Source organism: Malania oleifera, chromosome 10, assembly GCF_029873635.1.
Source record: "Malania oleifera isolate guangnan ecotype guangnan chromosome 10, ASM2987363v1, whole genome shotgun sequence".
NCBI classification, from domain to species: domain Eukaryota; kingdom Viridiplantae; phylum Streptophyta; class Magnoliopsida; order Santalales; family Ximeniaceae; genus Malania; species Malania oleifera.
The window spans coordinates 93,147,388-93,170,391 of record NC_080426.1 but is presented as its reverse complement, the minus strand read 5'-3'; the positions used below and the strand labels follow the sequence as shown (position 1 = coordinate 93,170,391).

General features: G+C 35.4%; 1 protein-coding gene across 2 annotated transcripts in view; it reads left to right on the top strand.

Annotated features, from left to right (window-relative positions):
* LOC131166321 (galacturonokinase) overlaps positions 1-23,004 on the top strand; it is an 81,825-nt gene that overhangs the window by 32,714 nt on the left and 26,107 nt on the right. For both annotated transcript variants that reach the window (XM_058124765.1, XM_058124764.1), the window contains exons 5-9: positions 6,027-6,180; positions 6,923-6,988; positions 7,712-7,791; positions 12,537-12,636; positions 18,388-18,563. In XM_058124765.1, coding sequence (XP_057980748.1) covers positions 6,027-6,180; positions 6,923-6,988; positions 7,712-7,791; positions 12,537-12,636; positions 18,388-18,563 — 576 coding nt within the window. The remainder of the gene's footprint in view (positions 1-6,026; positions 6,181-6,922; positions 6,989-7,711; positions 7,792-12,536; positions 12,637-18,387; positions 18,564-23,004) is intronic.

Genomic DNA, 23,004 nt, shown 5'->3' with positions numbered 1-23,004 from the left:
TTGGGAGATTTCTTATTCTCCCTCTTGTAAATTCTCTTTCTATTAATGATATCTTCTTTTGTTGTCCAAAAAACAAAGTTTGTGTATCAAACATATTTGTAAGACAATGTGCATTAAACATATTCAATAATACAAATGAAATTTCTAAATCATTTAAATTTTATTTATTATACAAAGAATTATAATTTAGACATAAATGGTTAGATAAAAAATGTTGTTGTAAGTTTACTTTTTCATATAATTTCAAAAGCCCATGTAATAATCTTTTTTGTTTCAATAAAAAAAATAAAATAAATTGAGAGAAATTTCACTTCGCTCCTATATCTCTCCTTTGAATTTTGAGGAAGTTTCGCTCTATAGTTAAAATGTCACCAAGTTTCGCTAAAATTTTGTTATTTCGATAATTTTAGATGATTCATTGAAATTTGGATGGAAATTATGTAAAACAGAATTGATTGCCATTTTGATTTTGTGGGGGATGGAAAACGGAAATTTCGACAATTTCATGGAAATTTAAGACATGGCTGCACCACTGGAGGTGGCTTACCTCTTTTATGACATTGAGCTGAGAATGACTAAAATAGCCTGCGCTCTCACATCCCCACACATCTACTCATGCATATTCCTGACAATAGTTGCCATTTTCACTAAAATTTCTTGATTCTAAATGCGATTCAAATCAACCCTAAAAGCAAGTCTCATAACTACAAGTCTCATATCTGCAAGACTTAAGTGATTTTACTTAGCTATGGTCTGTCCATGTGGCAGCCTGTGACGGGTGGTCTGGATCAAGGTCTTAAATTTCGATTTCCACTCAAATTTCGAAGCTCCAAAAGTATAGAAATTTGGATTTTGATTTGGAAAAATAATGGAAGTTAGTAGTAAACCATGGAATCTTTTAGGAAGCTTTAGAAATTATTAATAGACATAATAATGTAAGTTTTAGGACTAATATATAACAAGTAAATACATCTATGCTGTTTATGAAGTGGAGAAGTTGTAATATAATATATGTATCAAACATATTTTTATGATAATGTACATTAAACATATTCAGTGAATCAGTTAATACAAATGAAATTCATAAATCATTTAAATATCATTTATTATACAAATAATGATAATTTAGACATGAATGGTTAAATGAAATGTTGTTGTAGGTTTATATTTTCATATAATTTCAAAAGCACTTGTAATTAGGAAATTTCATTGCATGTTTCAAATTTCGACAAGTTTTGCTAAAATTTTGAGATTTTGATTTTGGATGATTTATTGAGATTTCAATGGAAATTATGTAAGATGGAAATCGACTGCCATTTCGATTTCAAGGGTCCCGGAGACCGGAAATTTCTACTGAAATTTCGATAAATTTGTGGAAATTTAAGACCATGGTTTGGATACAGTAATGACCTACGAAACTTTTTAATGAAGTGGCTGTTCTTGAGAATTGAACGTGCGTGCTTGCTGCACTTGATAGTGTGAGATTTTATTTATTTTTTAATAATTGCATGCAACAATATGGCTCCTTGTTCAACTGAAAGCCTCTTTTTATATATTTCAAACAATGCTACAATGGCCAAAATACCTGTGGTTAGCTATACCAGAACTTATTTTCTGAGTAATTACTAGCGACGACCTAAATTATGACCACTAATTAGACTGCCTAAGTGTATGCTCAATAAAATAATATAGTCATGAACCAACTAGTCTCCTTGTTGTTGACTTGTTTGCCATCAATTATCCATTGATTCAATTAGGTCATTTTTGGTTCATGAAATAGCTGTACTGAGGATAAGACGGAAAAAAATGAAAAATTTGGAAATGGAGGTAATAGTTGTTCTTTGTCTATTCCTTATTATTCCATCCAAGAAGGAACATGAATGGAATAGACATTCCAATGGTGAAATTTGCTAATAGTTCTTCCTTGTATATTTGTTGTTATTACAACAACAACAACAAAACCAAGCCTTAGTCCCACTAAGTGGGGTTGGCTATATAAATCTTTTTCCACCAATTTATGCGATCATGGACCATTTCTTTTGATAGATTCAAGGATATTAAATTCTTACTCACCATCTCCTCTCAAGTTATTTTAGGTCTACCCCTACTCCTTCTACTGCCCTCCACAATAATTAAGTCACTCTTCCTCACAGGTGCACTATGTGGCCTATGTTGCAAGTGTGCATACTATCTGAGTCGTCCCTCCCTTATCTTATCTTCTATAAGAGCTGCACCTAACTTACCACGAATATGTTCATTCCTTAATTTATCTTTCAATGTTATACCACTCATCCATCTAAGCATTCTCATCTCAGCAACTTTTACTTTTTGGATATTATGTTTCTTCGTCGCCCAACATTCCGATCCATATAGCATAACTGGTCTTATAGCTGTCCTATAAAACTTCCCTCTCAATTTTAAAGGTATTCTACGATCACATAGCATACTTGAAGCACTTCTCCATTTTACCCAACTTGCTTTAATTCTATGCATTACATCGTCTTCAATTTCTTCTTTAGCTTGCCAAATAGATCCAAGGTATCGAAATCTACAAGTTCTATCTATTTCTTCATCATCATGTTTAACTTTGTCTCCAATATTCCTCCTGTCATTACTAAAATTACATTTCATATATTCTGTTTTATTTCTACTTATCCTAAAGCCTCTAGATTCCAAAGCTTCTCTCCATAAGTCTAACTCAGCCTCTACTCCGTCCCTAGTTTCGTCAATTAATACAATATCATCTGCAAACAACATACACCATGGAACCTCCTTTTGAATACTCTTAGTCAATTGGTCCATCACTAAAGCAAAAAGATAAGGACTCAAAGCAGATCCTTAATGTACACCTATGGTAATTGGAAATTCTCTAGTTTCTCCATCTATAGTCCTTACACTAGTCATTACTCCATCATACATATTCTTAATGACATCGGTATACCTACAACATATCTTTTTTTTCCAAAACCCACTATAGAACTTACCTAGGTATCCTATCATATGTTTTCTCAAGGTCAATAAATATGATATGCAAGTCCCTCATCTTTTTCTTAAACTTTTCCATTAATCTTCTTAAAAGATAAATAGCTTCTATGGTAGATCTTCCAGGCATAAAACCAAATTGATTTTTTGAGATCTTCGTTTCTAACCTTAATCTTTGTTCAACTACCCTATCCCATAGTTTCATCGTATGACTCATAAGTTTAATTCCACGATAGTTATTACAATTTTAAATATCTCCTTTATTTTTGTATATAGGTATTAAAGTTCCTTTCCTCTATTCATCTAGCATTTTCTTAGTTTTTACAATTATATTAAATAAATTAATTAGTTAACCATATAATTCCATTATCACCCAAGCATTTCCAAACTTCAATTGGGATGTTATTTGGTCTCATAGCTTTCCCATTTTTCATCTTTTTTAGTGCAAACTTAACTTCGTTAACTCTAATTTTGCGAATAAATCTTATATTTTTAGTCTTTTCCTCACTTGACAATTCTAAGTTTAAACCTTCTATTTGGTTTTCGTTAAACAACTTACTAAAGTAACTTCGCCATCTTTCTTTAATAACTTCGTCTTTAACCAAGACAATATCATCCTCACTTTTTATACATTTTACATTTCCTAAGTCCTTGCTCTTCCTCTCTCTAGTTTTAGCAAATTTAAATATATTTCTTTCCCCTTCTTTTGTGCCTAATCTATCATACAAACTATTAAATGATCTATATTTAGCTTCACTAACGGCCTTTTTTTGCATCTTTTCTTGCCTCCTTATATTTTTCAAAGTTATCCCTGTTTCTACATTTTTGCCACGTTTTATACTAAATTCTTTTTGTCTTTATGATGTTTTGTACATCTTTATCCCACCACCAACTCTCTTTGCTATTCGAGAGTCTTCCCCTTGATTCACTTAAAATCTCTTTTGCAATTTTTTAATAGAGCTAGCTAATCTATTCCAAAGAGTATTTGTATCTATCCCATCTTCTATGATCCAATCCCCATCTTTGATCATTTTATCTTTAAATTTTATTATATTTTCTCCTTTTAGGTTCCACCATCTAGTTCTTTTACACTGGTTTATTTTATCATTTTTCTTCCATTTTTTAATACATATATCTAACACTAAGACTCTATGTTGTGTGGTTAGGTTTTCACCTGGAATAACTTTACAATCCTTGCATGATAAACGATCTACCCTCCTAGTTAAAAAAAATCTATTTGACTTCTATTTTGCCCACTTTTAAAGGTTATTAAGTGTTCTTCTTTCTTCTTAAAGCAAGTATTCAGTATACTAAAATCATATGACATAGCAAAGTCTAAGATCATCTCCCTAGACTCATTTTTGTGTCCATATCCATATCCTCTATGTATCCTCTCATAATTTTTATTATCTCTTTCAACGTGTCCATTCAGATCTCCTCCTATAAATATTTTCTCAGTCCATGGTATGCCTTGTATAATACTATCCATATCTTCCCAAAATTGTCTCTTAAGATTTTCTGCTAAGCCAACTTGAGGAGCATAAGCACTAATGATATTTATTATCTCTTGTCCTAATACCATCTTGATTTTTATAATTCTATCCCTGACTCTAGTTACATCCACAACGCTATCTTTTAAGTTTTTGTCTATAATAATGCCTACTCCATTCTTATGTTTTTCTTTTCTAGTGTACCAAAGTTTAAATCCTGATTTATCGATTTCTCTAGCTTTCTCCCCCACCCACTTAGTTTCTTGAAGGCAAATTATATTAATTCTTCTTCTAATTATTGTATCCACAATTTTCATGCTTTTACCCATAAGTGTCCCTATATTCCAGGTTGCTAATCTAATCCTAGTTTCCTGAACTAACGTCTTTACCTGCCCACGTCCAAAATGATGCAGGAACCCTCGCATATTTGACACTGTATTTGGGCGTTGACACTGTGAGTCGCTTAGGAACGACGACCTAGCCCACCCTCGCCCACTTTTCGCTACACTCGGGTGGTGATGCAACGCGTCGCTCGTAAGGGACGCCCCAGCAAATATTTGGTAAGGATTCATATCATAGTGATCTGACAGATTTTACGCTGGCTGTCAGCTACCTAACGCAACCCTCCTTTACTCGGGCTTGGGACTGGCTATGTGTGAAAAAATTAGGACATTAAGTGCATCACAGGTGGAGTTGTATATTTGTTGTTATTGATTCATAAAAAGTTTTAGATTGTTATTTGCTTTATGATAATAACATATATTTTTTAATTTGAACTACTAAATTCTTCTATTTTAACTACTCTAATCCTAAGAATAAGTATTCCACAAACCAAAAGAAACTTATATCTTGTTAGTTGTAATGTTACTTTTCTTTTGTCCATAGGGATGATTTGTGAACGAATGTGGCTTTTATTATTATGCTGCTTAGATTGACTTTCAGGAATCTAGTTTCTAGTTTGTCATTCATACCTATGTAACCTAAAAAATTTACAATGGTATTTTTTCTCGAAGATATTTGGTAGTGAACCTTTTTAAAACATGTGATAGTATTTATCAACTTCACCTTTTATAGATTCTGCAACTATTAAGAAATCCTTATTACTAGTCATGAAGTAAAACCTGCCATGAGCATTAAGTAATCTTGTTGGTTCCCTCTACTGCACTGAATTTGGTTTTTGGTTTAGACTGTGAGCTTTGTAATTAATTTCTTTTGATGTAAAGAAAAAAAAAATTTCTCCCTAATTTTTCCTTTTTCTTTTCTTGTACATTCTGCTCTTTTTAATATGATTTATTTGTTTATAAAAAAAGTAATATGCCCTATTTGGTAATCACTTGAATTTTTCTATCCACAATAATGTTTTGGCCTTACAATTCTCAATATTCATGCAGAGGCCCCTCCATCCTCCCTTCTCATTTTAAGCCCTCTCTAACGTGATTTTATTTTCAGAAGCATGGAATGATTCTGTTGTATGGTTTTAGTTCATGTTGAACTTAAAGCATGTTGTATAGCTCCTAAATGCACTGGATTATTTGGTCTTTTTGGGTTTTATAGAGTTGATGAGGTTCAGCACCCAAGGAATACTGTCAAGCCCAATGACAATGTCCATGTAAATGGTTCATCCAAGTCTCAGGAAGAATGTAGTTGGGGAAATTATGCCAGAGGAGCCTTATATGCGCTACAAAGTAGGGGGAATCAAATCACTCAGGTTTGCCCTATTGAATTTGGTTTCTCACTTTGTTTAAACTAAGAAAACATTTCTGAAGTCTCTGGAGAAAAACAGGAAAGTTGGATAATTAAAAGACAATATGGATCCATGTCCAGTTACAAGTGCTGCCATGTCCAGGGTTACAAGTGCTTCATTTAACCAGTCAGGGAGCATTGTGCACTGGATGTTGCATTTTTTCTGTTTTTATTTATTTATTATTATTGTTTTCATTGATGCATAAGTCAGGAGGGAGATGGTGAGATTTGAAACCCACTAAAAAATGAAGTGTGGGATGAGCCCATCACCAGTGGGTGATCTCATGTACTCAGGGCAACAGAAGTTTTGTGTTTTTTTCATCTCTTCATTTTTAGGTTTACTTTATTTTTCATTGTGCTGTCCTAAGCTGTTTTCACCTTCTCAAACAGGCCCCTAGGGCACAGAAATAATATCCAAAACAAACCAACAAGGTTATAAATTGGGTTCATCCAGTTCATCTACTCCAGCTATCAATATAGTCTGATCCTAGTAGTACAAATCAGTTTAATTTTAGAGTTGCAGGCTCCTGAAAATAATGATTTTATGTACTATTTCATGTTAGGGTTTGGGTGACAATTTTACTGAACACAGCTTGTGACGTCTTTGGTAGAAAATGATGTTAGTTCTTGTTGCGCATTGTACTTGGATGCAGTTAATACTTTGTTTGAGCGATTTCTCTTTGTGATCGTTTGTTGCTTTGTTGCAGGGTATCATGGGATTCATTTCTGGGTCTGAGGGACTTGACAGTTCAGGCCTCAGCTCTTCTGCCGCTGTAAGTTTGTGTTCTCCCACTTGTCTTGTCATTATTCTAGCATTTTGAACATTAAGAAGGCATGATTTTCGAAACCTTTAAAATGGAAGTTCAAATGAAAATAGTTTTCTCCTCCATTTGACAATTTATTGCATTTTTAGTCTTCGTCACATATAACTAGGATGTCAAAGTTGGCAGACTTAAATTCTCCTGCTTATTATACTGATAATTTTTTATGAAATAAGAGGTCTTATCCCAGCTATTCTTTTTTCCATGTAATAATGTTTTGTTATTGAAAGAAGAAAAAAAACAATCTAAAAGCATGATCCCAGCTATTCTTTTTTCCATGTAATAATTTTTTTTTATTGAAAGAAGAAAAAAAACAATCTAAAAGCATGCTAGAATGGAGTTGAAATCAGCATTAGTGGAGCTTTGTTAGTAGAATTTTATCTGTAAGAGAAAGGGCAGCCTTGAAGTAGTATATGAGTTGATTTATTCAATCAACTAGTAGGAGTTCATGCTTGGAAAGAGTTCCTCGGTAGCTGTCAAAGGGTGTTAGCACTGAATTGAAATTCTAGATGAAGATATACAATGTTATCTAAGATTTCTTTTACCGGGATTTAAACATTGATCACTTATGAGGAAATGAATAATGATGATTTGACTAACCTAAAATCACAATTTTCAGCAGAACTACCTTTCATTACATATTTTTCTACTTCTACTGACTTGTATGTTTAATAGGTTGGAGTGGCGTACCTGTTGGCTCTTGAAAGTGCGAATAGTTTGATGGTATCTCCCACAGAAAATATTGAATATGATCGGTATGTTTCTTTAAGATCACCCTTTTCTTATGCAGTTAGAAAAAAAGGAGCGTGCATGTGTGGAGAAAAGAGTTCCAAAATTCTTATGTTAACTTTGCTTTCAATTGGCTAATGGACAAGTTTCTTCTAGTAAATTGCATAAATTCCTATAACTTTGTTGAATATCCCCTGGGAATATTTTTCATTGAAAGTCTTTCCCAATCAGTCCAATTCGTAGCTTCTTCCTCGACTCGTACAACCTTCCGTCAATGATCAACCTCACCTTCAAAAAGAGAAGCTCCAGTGGTAATTGAGAACGTGTATTCTTTTGGCAATCTTAGGATGTCAAGAGGTTTCTTCACCTTCTGAAACCATTTTCTGCTTCCAAAGGTTCTGGATCGCCTGCAAATGTGGGAGGATTTACTTTCTTCAACTCCTTTAGCATATTCATTTGTTTTTCGATCACCTTCTCTTCTAGTACTTGCCCCTTCATCTGCTTGTTAATTCTGTGGACTTTTTAATTCTTTTTTTGCTATAATATCTATAGCTTGATTAATACTATGCTGGGCTAAATGAATTCCATCTAGCCTCTATGATTGTTCTTGAACATCTGGTGGCACTTGTGCTTTGGTGGTGCTGAAGATGTAGAAAAACCTTTTTGTTGCATTATCCTTTTCAATGTTTTGATACACCATGAAATATTTTGGGATGCTTAATCATATTTAATGTCCACAACTCAAACCACCATAGCTCAGCAATACCATCAACAATATTTACAAGTGACAATCAGATGCAAGTTAGACTAGCATGTTTCTCATTCTCTATCTTCTAATAATGTCCAACATAACCTAAGCTCTAGTACCTCCTACACTCCCCCTCCGTGCACGTGAGCTGAGAGCCATCCTTGTGTCACCATCACTGCCACAAATCACTGCACGCTGGAGCCTTACTGCTGCACGAACACCACTGCTGTCACAAGAACACCTTTCTGTGGTGAGGTTTACCTCTCTCTCTCTCTCTCTGAACTCTTTCTTTCTTGAAATATCCTCTCATATAACCTAATTTAAAAAATTTCCAACACGAGATCTCTCTCTACTTTAATTTCTCAGATCCTCATGCATCTCTCACTTAGATCTCTTCTAAACAGGAAGCTTAGAGCTCCCTAGGGCTAGATTTCAGTTTTAGATTGGATTTTGGTGAGGGGTAACGAGCTGTTAAGAATTTTGGCCTTAGATTTCGGGGGATTTGGACTGTAACACATTAGGGTTTTGTTGTTGAGATACGATTATGAATTTGATTGAGGCTTTCTGCTCTTGTTCTTTCTACTCGAATATTTTCCGCTCTATCTCATCCTCTCTCAATCTAATTCTGATCTCAATCTAATTCTGATCTGGTTTTATAGATTTGCTCTCTTTCTTCCTGACTTCTAGATCTCTCTTTTGAACTCTATGGCCTGAGTTTACGGCTTAGACTTTCTTAGGGCTAGATCTAGTTTTTGAGTTGTGAACCTAAGAGCCAAGAGCTTTAGATGAGTTATTTGGGTTGTGGCTAGGTTGGGAAGGGACTGTTAGTTTAGGGCTTCTGTTGAATGCAGATTTGAACTTGTTCTGATTCTAGTTTGCTTACAATATTGCTCACATACACATCAGAATACAGATGCTCATTAAACATACTCATACAGTTATACTGCAAAATCCATTTATGCATTACTTTATTCATATCATATCCTAATTCATTCTAATACAAGCTATTCGTTTAAATCTAAAATCTAAGATTCCACAGAGCAGACTGGCACTTGATGGTCCTCTCCATTTCACTCTCAACCTCTCGCAAAACAGATCTTCTCCCCTTTTCGTGTGTATGCTGCGATGAAGCCTGGTGTAGGATATGATGAACTGAGTGATTCAGATTGAAGGAAAATCCTTTGATCTGCTTTTGGACAAGGGCAAGGGGAGCTCATCTTTGCTCGTGGTCGAGAACAATATCGTTCCTAAAATATGGGTAAGGCTATCAGAAGAGGCTGTTCGTTGATGGGTTGTTGATTTTTGGTTGGATGGAGAGGGGTTTTTGCCCTTCTTTGGTTGGTGAACTGCTAGCTATTTATTTTAAAATCTTTGGTAAGATAAAGGGTAAGGCAGTCCTATGGAAGTGTGGAATATTCTCAGTTTCAATGGGGTCATGGTTGGAGTGTAATGCAAGGATGTTCAATGGGAAGAAATTAAATTGGGTGCTGGTTTATGAAAAGAAATCAGTATTTGGCCCCATTGTGGTGCACTGGTTTGGGGTTTTTCAGAGAATTAATTCCACAAGTTACATAGAGATTGGAGGAACATTTTGGAATGCTGATCTTTTATTTTTTGATATTTTTTTAGTTTTTTTTTTTTCAATAGTTCCAGGCCTTTTTTGGGGGATGTCACATTCTCACTCATGTAAAAAAAAAACTTAAAAGAGTGTCAAAGAGGCAAAAGGAGTAAGAGTAGGCGGAGCAAGGTCATTAAGGAGAATTTCATTTTGGAGTCATCTGGTCGTGGATGGAGATGCACAAGCTATAGGAATAAAGAAATTTTCTGCTGTGAAGGCAATCCAGCAGCTGTGGTATAGTGCGATTGAAGAGAAAACATGGTGGCAGCAGCGGTTTGGTGAGATGCAGATCTAGGGTTTCTTGCAAGTGGACCATTGATGAAGAAGATGGTGATATTTGAGCAGAGAGTAGTGGGCCTTCTAATCCATGTATGCAGGATTTAATTTGTAATTTATTAAATCAGGCTACTGGGCCAAAGAATGGTGGGCTTCAGATTAGTGGGTCTATGAGTAATAGAAGAGCTTTGTGGTCTTGCTGGGAGAGGGGAGGACTTGTTTTAAAAGTTTTAATATACTTGGACCAATTGTTAAACTGTTGTGGCTTTTCTGTTGAACAGGTGGAGGGGTCTGTCAGTATGGATCTGAATTACAAATTACAAAAAGGCAGCAGTGACCATTGGAGAGTCTGAGGGATGATTAGTGAGGGTTTCCCTTATAGGTCTGGGTTATGGGTTACATGATGAAGGGGCTTCGCACTTTGACAATATGGATGCTATGCAAATGGAGAAGAGGAAATATTATACAACAACAACAACAAGAAGAGGCCTTAAGTCCCTCTAGGTGGGGTGTGCTACATAAATCCTTTTCCGCCAATTTACCTGATCGAGAGCATTTTTCTCTATTAGATTAAGGCCTATTAAATCCTTCCTCACTAGCTCATTTCAAGTTATTTTAGGCCTACCCCTACTTTTTTCATGCCGGAAACAATGACTAACGCACTCCTCCTCACTTGCATATGTTTAATTAATTTTATTTGGGTCTAATGTTCATTAGAGAAGATGCATAACTCTTGCATTAAGTTGCATTTTTTTATCACTAGTATTTCTGATATGAGCATTCTAAAATTATTTACCATTTTTGTGCGAATGTAAGGGCCATAAGTGATGATCTTCTAGATTCCTACAAGTGCAGTTATTGCCATTGGATAAAGAGGGTGGGTTTGTGGATTGACCAGTGGCAAGAGTCAAGACTCATGCTTACCATGGATGCTATAAGATCTTTTAACTCTAATGTGGAAATGGTCTAGCATAGAGCTGGAGCTGTGTTGCCAATTATTGTCTCAGATGGCACCAGGGGTGTATTGGTCTATTCTTATTTTTATGTCCAATTAAAAACTTAAATATGAAATATAGGAGCTATCCATACAATCACATACAAACAAAAAAACAAGATTAAAAGAGATCAGGAAAGCGAAACAAAACCATTTTATAGTGGTTGGATGCAATACTCAACCCACCTCTCTCTCTCTCTCTCTCTCTCTCTCTCTCTCTCTCTCTCTCTCTCTCTCTTACCTACCCAATTTGGATTCCCATTAGTTCAAGGAATCCCTTCAGCCATCAGAATGTCTTTACCTGCCACAGTCCACGTTCGAGCTTCCTTAAAATTGCCTGGTTCTCTTCTTTGGGTCCTCTATAGAACCTCCTCACTTGTGTGCCACAAAACTTATCCTACGTGAAGAACCCCCTCCACATTGTGTCAGTAACTCAAGCTCACAAAATGCATAAAAATGGTGGAATCACCAATAAAAAAGAATAAAAGTGATGTTTTCTTATATCTGGTTCTTTGTCCCCTGCTGCTCGTTATGTCTGGTAGAAGTGTTACTGTTGTAACCTTTTAACTAAGAACTCATCATCAATAAAAAAAAAAAGGGTGGCAACTAGTTCATTTGACTGACTTAAATCAAAGTGGGATAGAAGAGGCAGGGCTTCCTTTTTCACATTTATTAACCCCGTCTTTTTGACCCCAAAGCTCATGCATGCATGTCCTACCTCAGTTTGACCGGGCACTTGCAATTTTATATTATCCAAGTCTTTCATGTGCTTAAATTTATAATTTTTCTAATTACCTACGTGAATTTTTATCATGATTTCATTGATTATTATTATTATTATTATTATTATTATTATTATTATTATTTTTATTCTTTCTTTGAACCAATCATTCTTATCTACTTTATCTAATGCTTGAATTGAGGTGCTTGGAAGTTTCATTAGTTGTTCATCACTTCCTCTAACCTTATCTTTAATGAGTAACTTATTATTAGTTTCTAAATAACAAAAACTGTTTAGTTTTGTTCATAGTTTGCTTGGCACTTGAGTGCATTTCCAAGTATTATGTGTTACAAATTTTGTCTCATATGTTTTGAACATTTAATGTTATTAATTCTGTCATTTATGCTTATGTAGGCTGGTTGAAAATGAATATTTAGGTCTGCGAAATGGCATATTGGATCAATCAGCTATATTACTTTCAAGGCATAGTTGTTTAACTATCATGAACTGCAAGGTAATCTTTTATGGATTTGAGTAATGATTTAAAGTTATAGAGAATAAAATCTTCAATTTTCATGGACTTTGTTCAGCTCCAATATAGGAAGCTCTAGGTTCATGTCTTGTGATGCGTTTCTGACGGAGGACTGCTTTTCTTGCCTTTAACAGTTTTATAGAAGGCACAAATTTAAGAAACTTGAGTAGCGGTTTGTTAGTAGAATTATGTTTATATCAGTGATTTTTAATTACTGTGTGGTTATTTATAAATTTTGATGGTTTGGGGTTATTTGTGTAATTTATAATAGTTTTATCTTCAGCATTTCTTTGTTTGTTGTAGATATAGGCTTATGATGGAAGGATAATCAATTTTTGAATGATTGAGTCTCTCTGTTAATCTCTCTCAAATCAGTCTCTCTCCCTCTCCCTCACATTTCATCTTCTTCTTCTTCTTTCCTTCTTTACTTTCTCGTTCTATTCTCTCTTCTCTGTTTGCTCTCTTCTCTCCCTATTTTCTCTCTCTCTAATCTGTCTATTTCTCTATCTCTTCTTTTTCTTTGTTAACCAACAGTAACATACAAAGCCCCTTCAATCCCAAAATCCTTACCCTTTGCCCATGGAGCAAACTTTCTCCCCCAGCCACCTCCCCCCCTCCAAAAAAAAAAAAAAAAAACTGAGCATTTACCCTTCAGACAAGCCCTGAGAAATCTAAACCTTAACCCTTTTCTCCTTTAGTAAATTATCAAAAATATGCAGAAAATTGTTGCTGTTGTGAAAAAAAAAAAAAAAAAAAGAAAAAGAAAGAAGGTTTCTGCCATTCTAAGTCCAAAGAAGGTTCCAGTGAAAAAAAAAAAAATTTCTGCTGTTTCAAAGCATGTCACAGGAAATGAACTTCTTCATCAAACCTCTGACAGATAACTCTTCAACCCTCACTTAACTAACCTGTTGCCAGAAGCCCTTACAGCCATCAAAGCAACCCTTCTCCCATTGTTGCAAGCCCCTTTGTTGTTTCTTGTCATTGCTCCAGCATCCTATCTTTGAGTCATCATCACGGCCTTATCATTGCTGGGATAAACCCTCTTTATTTCCAGGTCTGTGTGTGAAAGGACTGGTTTGTTAGAGACTCCTACAAGTTTGCAGCCCATTTTATATATATTATCCTAGGACAGAAAATTATGATTGGATAAATTAGCGGAAAAGAATTCATATAGCCAACCCCACTTAGTGGGACTAAGGCTTGGTTTTGTTGTTGTTGTTGTTGTAGAAAATTATGACTGAAAAGAAGAGAAACTGACTGCTGCTTTTGGACTGCAACGAGGAATACTGAAGATAAATAGAATCTGACTGACAACTGAAGTTTTCTGTCAGATTCTACGGAATATGAAGAGAAATTAAATTTGATAGCAAAAAAAAAAAAAAAAAAAGGATTTTCTACAAGAATTTCAAAATATCAAGAATAGATAGACGTGATTACCAGGTTTGCAGTGGTACTCTAGACTATTCTTGTGAGCACTAGTGTCTGCTGAAAGAAATTGGGCAGGTTTCTGAGGAATTACAGAACAAGCTGATCTTGAGCTGATAGCAAGCTTGTGGGCCCTTTCTAAGGTAGAATTCCTTCATTTTGAAGCTTGATTACCATTTGTTTGATTAGGTAACAATAAGCTGTGTAGTCCAAGTTTTTTTGTTCCTTATTTTGTAAAAAATAATGAAAAAAACAAAAAGTGAAAAAGTTTGATCTATATCTTCCCTCCTTTATTTCTTAAATTTAGCCATCTTGCTGGTTTCGCTAAGTAGAGGTTTGACACTTCTTCATTAAATTTGATAGTTTTGTGTGTGCATCATAATAGTTTAGAGTTCGTATTAAGTTATTACTTGTGGCAAATATAGCATTCCCTCAGTATTTATCTTTGTTCTCCTCTTATTTCTCTCCATGTCCATCAACAAAGCTGTTGACTCCACCTCACATGGGACCTCACCATTTGACCTCTAGACCTTATCACTTATTTAGACATCATAAGCCATTGGGCCATCAATTGGAGCAAGTCAATGGACAATTTGCTCAACGTCCTGGAATTTTTGGGTAAGCACCATTAAATGAAGTGGTAGATGAGTCAGTTAGGCAGCCCACAGTATTGTCCCCACTCCTAGAGCACCAATAGCTACCAATTGGGTGAGTCAAATCCATCTACCTAATAATAGACCTATTTGAGATAAAGACCCTCAATTATATTTGGGAGGTTGGTATTATCATGAGGTTGATTCCGTTGAGCGTCAATATACCCCTAGGCAGCCAACCTATGAGTATCATAACTGAATTCTTAATAGGGGCGATATGTGGATCTAGGCTTGATAATGAGGATTACAAGTATATTAATAAGAGGGTAAAGGAAGATGTGCATAAATAAGGTGGTGTGTTAGATCCTATTAACTTCTTAGACTGGATGAAGGAGATTGGAGGATTATTTTGAGTGGTACCATCTGAGAGGTGAAGAAAGACACTTTTTCCAAGATGAAACTTGTAGCTCCAGTCTAGAAGTATTTGCAAACTTTTCAGCAAACCCTCCAGTGAGCAGGTGAACCTCCTATTGCCTCTTGGGAAGTCACAAGACAAAAAATGAGACATACAATGAAAGAGAAGTACCTCCCTCCATCCTATAAGAAAGAGTTGTTGAGTGAGCTCTTTAACCATAAAAAACCACCACTGTCTAGCCAGTTTTATGGAATGATTTGAGGAGCTTTCACTAGGAGTGGTATTGTCAAGGACACTCACAGAGTCACTAACTTGATTATGGTCTTAAGGAGGACATTTGGAGAGATTGAGTTGTGTTCACCTGAATCTCTAGGGGTGGCCTATCTGAAAGCCATTGCCAGATAGAAGTACATTCAGATTCCTCATAGGAAATCAGTTCAGGTGAGTGAGTCTTGTCAGTTCATTCGCTGCATAGTTCTTTTTTTTTTTTTTTTGAGTGGGTATAATATTTTGGTGTATATGGTTTGCAAAAATAAATATGATCCAACACAGATTGAACAACCTAAATCATTGTGGTTATTTTATATTTACGTGCATGCACCAAATAAAAATAGAACTTCTTTAAACTATGATGACTAGTTCCTCAGCACAAAATCAAATAAAGACAAGTTGGTGGCTATTCTATGACTGTGAGCCCAGCCAATCAAAACTGCAAATCTCTCATGGTATATTTGCACCATCATGTCTCTGGCAATGAAATGACGATAGGAACTTATGTGATCCTGGTGAGATGGATATTATATGTAGAGAACTTATAATAACAGCTTAGCTTGTTATAGAAGCAAACTAATAATTAATAATGATCAATTGCCACAGTTTGGTACATATCTTTCATCCGGTCTATCCTGACCGCCCAGGTTATTATTGTCATAATCACCATAGCAGTTATTAATAAGCAAAAAAAAAAAAAGGAAAAAATAAAATGGCAAGAAGAAGAAACCATCTTGTGCTGCAAGATGAGGAAGAGACAGAAGTATTTGAAGAATAAAGAGAGCCAATTTCAGTGAAGTATCTGAACAACAAACAAGAGTCTGCATCTACAAATGAATACAGAAGAGAAGAAGAGATGTGTGCTGCTGCAGAGGCATGAGATTTTTATTTGGGAAGTTCTGTAAAATTACTCCTTTAACATCAGATAAGTTCAGAAGTGCTGCAAATCTTAGGGCCCATTTAGTTTTGGAGAATTTCCCATTTTCCAATTTTTAGTTTTCCAAAGAATTATAAAAATTTTAGCTAACTTTTTAATTTTTCAAGATTTTACTAAAAAGGTAGAAAATAAAGAGTTTGTTAAAATGTGAAAAACAATTTTTCATTTTTTTAATATTTTAAAATAATTACAAAAAAGAGAACTTGTTTTCCAATTTTCTAAATTTTATACAACAACGGCAACAACAAAAAGCCTTAAGTCTCACTAGGTGGAGGCGGTTACACGAATGCTTTTCCGCCAATTCACTCGATCTAGTGCATTTTCCTCTATAGGATTAAGAGCTATTAAATCCTTCTTCACCACCTCATTCCAATTTATTTTAGGCCTACCTTACCTTTTTTCATGCGAGAAACAATAACTAACTCACTTCTCCTCACAGGTGCAGTACTAGGCCTACATTTCAAATGCTCAAACCATATAAGCCACTTCTCCCTTATCTTGTCTTCAACTGGTGCTATGCCTAGTTTATTGCATAAATGCTTATTCCTTAATTTATCTTTTAATGTTATACCACTCGCCCACCTTAACATTCACATTTAAGAAACGTTTACATTTTGTATATGATGTTTCCTAGTTGAACAACATTTTGACAAGCATAGCTGGCCTTATAGCCGTATTATAGAACTTTACTTTTAATTTTAAGGGTATTCTATGATCACACAACGCGCCTGACACACTCATCCATTTCACCCAACCTGCCTTAACTCTATGTATTACATCCTCTTCAATTTCTCCTTTCACTTGCATAATAGATCCAAGATAAAAAAATCTATAAGTGCTATTAATTTCTTACCAAGTTTATTCTTGATTATAAAATTTTTCAAGTTTTTTATGAGGTTATATCTAGAATGATGGATTTTGGGGTTTGAATTTGGATTTGTGTGGATTTAGAAGAAATTCTATACATAATCCACACAAACTGGTGTCCAAGATCTGAATCAAATGCTCCCATATGCAAAGTAAGAGTTGGAAATCTAGAAAATAATGAAAAGTTGTTTTCCAACTTTTCTATATTAATTTGGAAAATTGGAAAACAAGGTGGCATTTTTGTAATTATTTGAAAAATTAGAAATGAAAAATAAAACAATTTTCTCAAGAAAATAGTGCCAAAACTGTTTATCATTATCCATTTATTTCTTAAAAATGTTGAAAAATGAAAAATTAGCTAACTTTTTTGTAATTTATTGCAACACTGAAATGGAAAATGAAAACTGTTTTACAAAACTGAACAGGCCCTGAGCTTTTCAGAGTAATGGTTTTTAGGGCTGTTGGATGGTAGTGTCTGCTAGTTGCAACAATGACCAAACAGGATAAGTAGCAGATTCTTCTAACATTTGCAGTTGGCAAATGCAAAATGTAGGAAAATTGTTAAAATAGTCACTTAATCTCAAACTTCCCTGACTATACCTCTTTACCCTGAATTTCTTCATCATTAAAGATAGGATGCTTTCAAGTAGATTGCTGAAGTTTCAGGTACATGAAAAATCCCATCTAACAATGAGTCATCATAGTAACCATACTTGGCTGATAATTCATCCAACAACAAACCATCTTCTCAGTCACAACCATTATTAAAATCACTTTCTTCTGCATACTCATCACCTCACTTTTTGCTCTCAGTACAATCATGCTACCTGTCATTCTTCACCAGTTCACCCTGGAAGAATCAATTCTTATAGAAAATTGAACCTCCGTATAAGGAAGGCTCACATTCCCATTCTTCTTAAGTGCCTTATGAATAATGTATAGAAATTTAAATCTTAATTGCTTGCGAAGGAGTACTACATATCTTTTCAGCATCTCCATATGCATTACTGTTCAATTTGAGTTAATTCTACGCTTTTCATTTATTTGTTTCTGCAAGCATTGCCTACGACTTAATTTAATGCACTGTTTTGTTCTATTTGATCTGCTTCTGTGAATCTTGGACTTCATGATTCTGTCTTTATTTTTTTCGTCTTGAGAGTTCAAACTCCTGCTGATGATATTCTGTTTTCTATACATTTTATAATGAATCTGATTTGTAATTGTAGACCAAGGAACACAAGCTTATACATCCGCCAAAGTTGCAGAAGAATCACAATATTGAGGAGCCAAAAGCATACAAGATACTATTGGCATTTTCAGGCTTGAAGCATGCTCTGACAAATAATCCTGGTTATAATCAACGAGTTGCTGAGTGTCAAGAAGCTGCAAGAGTTCTTCTGCAGTATGATCATTTAACATTATTATGGATAGCAAGTTATTTTTTTTGGAATTATTTTCCACTGTTCAGGTTCTAGTCTTAATTTTTATGCATATCTTTTGTAGTATGGCACTGTGTGAAATAATTAGGCTGTTCACTTCTGTATGAGAAGTTGCATGAGAAGGAAGGGATGTTTTAATGATTGTTCAGAAGTCAAAATGAATGCAGTAGCTGAAAAGTAGAAACAATGCAACTGCAAACTTGAAGATGATAATATTAGGTTAGTAGAAACAAATTAAGGAAATCCACGTTTCCTAGAAGCTGCATGGTGGTCTCTGTCTTTGCAAAAGCTTCGTCATTGATGTGGCTGGGCTACCAATTGTTGCAATAGTTTAAGCTGTTTGGAGTTTGGACCAACAATTTTATATCAAACTATCCTATACTGCCCCTTGTGTGCAACCTTATCTTGCTTGTGAAGGGTGAACAGATTGAATTAGAATGGGTGCACAATTGAAAACTGAACAAACTGCACTTTATCAAATGTAGGGGCAACAAACATAGACTGCACGACTTAGACCTGGGAACTCCTGAAGCCTAAGCTCTCATAACATGTTACGCTAACAATTATTAAAAAGACTTGAAAGTGTTGGGAATTTGGCCCAAAATGTAGCTCAAGCTATACAACAAATACATTAGCAATAAGCACTTATCTAGCTACAAAGACAATTTATTTATTTAATTACTTAAATATTTATATTCTAGGATGTTTTTTTTAAGGAAATGGGGGTGGGAAAAGGAGTGCATGTAAAATTTAATAACTTCTTTCAAAATTGAAATCGAGGGAAGATATAAAACATGGGTACCAGTTATGGTGCAACATGGATATGAGTAACACAGGAAACTATAGAAATGTGGTCAACCATGGTACAATTTGGCTACTGATGGTTAATGGTCATATGAGGTCCTTATCATAAAATAGGAGCACACATGTTTTAGGGGCAGCATATTAGCATCATCTAAGGTCTATAGACTTATGAGTTTTCCAAAGCTTTTGTAAAAAGATACGGTCTAGAGAATTCCTGTTGCTGCTATATGTTGAGTGTGCTTCCATACACATTGCTAGACAAAGTGTGAACTCCCCACATCTCCTGTAGGTTTTTTTTTTTTCTCTTTGGGGGTGGGGGGAGGGGGTTCTATTACGAGCTCATGTTCTTCGAGAAGGGTGGGCTCCTGCTTGGCTGGAAACTGTGTATCCAGGTTCTAGTATAATTGTGTGGAATAGCATATTTTTTCAGTGGTCTTTCATGCAGTCGGACTCTGAGATGCGCAAGAGCATGACTGCAGGTTATCCTCTTTTGATTTTTTCTAGTGGGCTGTACATGATTTCCACTACCTTGTATGGTTATTTTGTGGTTGGTCTTATATTTTCAACTATGCAAGCATTTCTATCCTCTACCGCTGATGGATGCTGATATCAGCAGCTATCTACTTCTGTTGATTTGGGTTTGTTTCGAAGGAATCCCCCTAGTTTTCTTAGATTACTGGGAAATTATTTGAAGTGAAAAGAGCAAAAGAAAGAAAGAATCAAGAGACAAGATGGCTCTTAATAATTTTTCAATCAATGCAGCCTCTAATAAAATGCTGCTTAACGTAATACATGGAAGAAATGTGTGTGTATATATATATATCAATGTGGCTCTTAATCAATTTTGAGTCTAATGGAGGTATAAAAGTGGTAGAGGAGGGAGGGGGCGGGAGAGATGGTAGTCATTTTATTCTCCCCTTGTATTGTGTTAAAATTAAAACATATGGTAAATTACAGGTGGGGGAAGGAGGAAGGGTAGTCATTTTATTCCCCCCCCCCTCTGTATATGGTAACTTACAAGTTTGCCTTTGTACTCTTATGTTTTTATTCGTAGCAATTATTGCCCCTACAACATGGTGAAGAGAGAGGGAGCTTATGTATTGTCCAAATTAAAACATATGATAAATTTTGGGTCTGCCTCTGTACTCTGTGTCTTTATTCATAAGAATTGTGTCTCACATGAGAGTTTATGTATTGGCTTGACATCATGATGAAGATGGAAGTATGAACATGGTATCAACGGAGAAGGGGGGTAGTCAGTTTCTGTATTGCAAATTACAAGTCTGCCTTTGTATTCTTGTGTCTTTTTATACATAGCAATTATGCCCCAGATGATAGTTTACGTGTTGCCTCTACATCAGGATGAAGATGGAAGTATGAACATGGAATCAACAGAGATGTTTAGTGCATTCCATCAAATTACTAAACTCCATCCTAGTGCAGAAATGGTAAAAACTAATAATCTTAAAGAAACAAATTCTATTGTTTTTTCTGATGTAGACACCATACTACTAGCAATTAGATATGTATCTATTTTTTTTTTTTCTTGTCAAAAAATAGAGATTTCGTTAAAAGGTACCAAGGGGGTTCCACCTGTTTACAACAAGAACAAAACGGGCATCATGAACAATGTAAAATGTCCACTAACTCTAAAATAGCAAAACCATCCATCAAATGAAAGCCCCTTAAACCAAAAAGTGAGAGTGGTCAACCATCTCTCCTTCAGCATAATGGGCGGTGTGGCTGAGCCTTTGAAAGCCCTTCTTTTCTTTTCCTTCCACACAGTCCAAAAGATGGTGAGAGGGATCAGGGACATAGATCTTCTCTTACCTTTCCTAGAATGAGATCTCTTTGAAGCCCAAACTCCTTCTCAAGTGTCTTAGCTGCAGCCAGGCTACTGCTTTATTATAGCTAGAGCAAGATTCCAAAGGTCTCATGTCCACAAACAATGGAGGAGGATGTGATCACACAAGGTGAGCACTTTGGAGATAAGTTCACAAATACTTCCCACCAAGTTTATGGGCCAGAAGTCCTTGGGAATCAATGCAATAAAAGTTGAATTAATGCTTTCCACAAATTTGCCCAATGAGTGGAAGTCATCAGAGGTCTTGAAAATTTCATCTTTTAGGATGTCTAAGTTGTCTTGAAAGAAAACCAAGTGAAACCACCAGGGTCCAGGGCTCTAGCTCCATTTTATTCCTTGAGAACATGAATGATTTCCTCTTCAATAAAGAAGTTTCCGGTCACAAAGCAGAAACTGTAATTATTTATCTGATGTTGATTCCATCAGCCTTTGGTCACTAAGAGGCTAATTTGGTGTGAAGGTTCCTATAGAACTTAAAATGCCTTCTTTACCGGCCCCTTCTTTTTCCAAGATCACCTCTTTGATATCCACCTGATTTATGGAAACAAATTTTCTGTGGAAGGTTGCTGTTTGGTGGAAGAACTTTGTGTTTCTGTTTGCTTCTTTGAGCCAAAAAACTCTAGAATTTTGTCCCCATGCAATCTCTTCAATGTTAACAATCTCAGACAGGTTCTTCCTAAGGGAGATTTCTTTTTATTTTGTTGTCAAATGATAGGCCTCGAGCTACCTCTTTGTCATCAAATGTCTTTAATGTCCATAAGGATGGCTTCTTTCCCTGAATGATTGTCTTTGAAGGTGTTTTTGTTCCAAAATTTCAGCTTCTCTTTGGGGTCTTGGGCTGCTTCAGTTTAGAAGCTAGAAAGGTACTAGCATGGCCTTCGACTTGGAAGATGGACCAACACACCTTGACCTGAGTTTTGAATCCATCATGCTTTAGCCACATGTTTTTGAGGCAAAAAAGGGTTCGGCTCCATTTAATTCCTTGTGTCAAGAAGAATAGGAAAATTATTGAAATGGGTCTTGGATAATGCTCTTCCCGATTAAAAGTATTGAGAAATCTATCAATCCTTGAAAAAGGAGGGGTTTCGACAGCTTGGACTAAGTAATGAAAGGGAGGTCAATGAGGCCACTCAAGTTGATGGAAGTTAAAAAATTCTATCATGCTTTTATTTCCTGAATTCCTTCTATATTTTTTTTGTGCATAAAGTACTGTATTGAAGTCACTTCCTATAACCAAAGGACTTTTCCATTGGGTTCTGAAGTCCTTGAGATCTCTCCAAGAATAAAATCCTTTTTTTTGGGGAGGGGGGGGGGGGGGGGGGGGCACTTCCCCCTTGGCTATAAACACATGTTAGCTGTCAGGAGAAATTGCCGGTAGGTTGTCAGAAACAGCAAAAAATTTGACATCTTGGACTCTGCCTGCTGCCATCCATTCTCTTCCCTCTCTTTCCATCATTCTGGTCTTCTTCAAGGTAGTTTCTTTTTTTTTTTTGGCGTCTTACGGAGCTTCACTCTTCCTTAGTCTTCTCTTCGTCATCTAACGTGTCTAATTTGAAATCTTGAGTTACATGCACACTCTCACTTCCTAAATTTTATGTTTTTAGAAGTGAAGAAATCAAATTCTCTATTTTTTTTTTTTTTTGCACTTACGTATTTTTGTCTCTTTAGGAATGCCAAATTTAAAGTTCTTCCAAAGGATTGAGTCAATAGAATTTTGACTGAAAAATACGCAATTT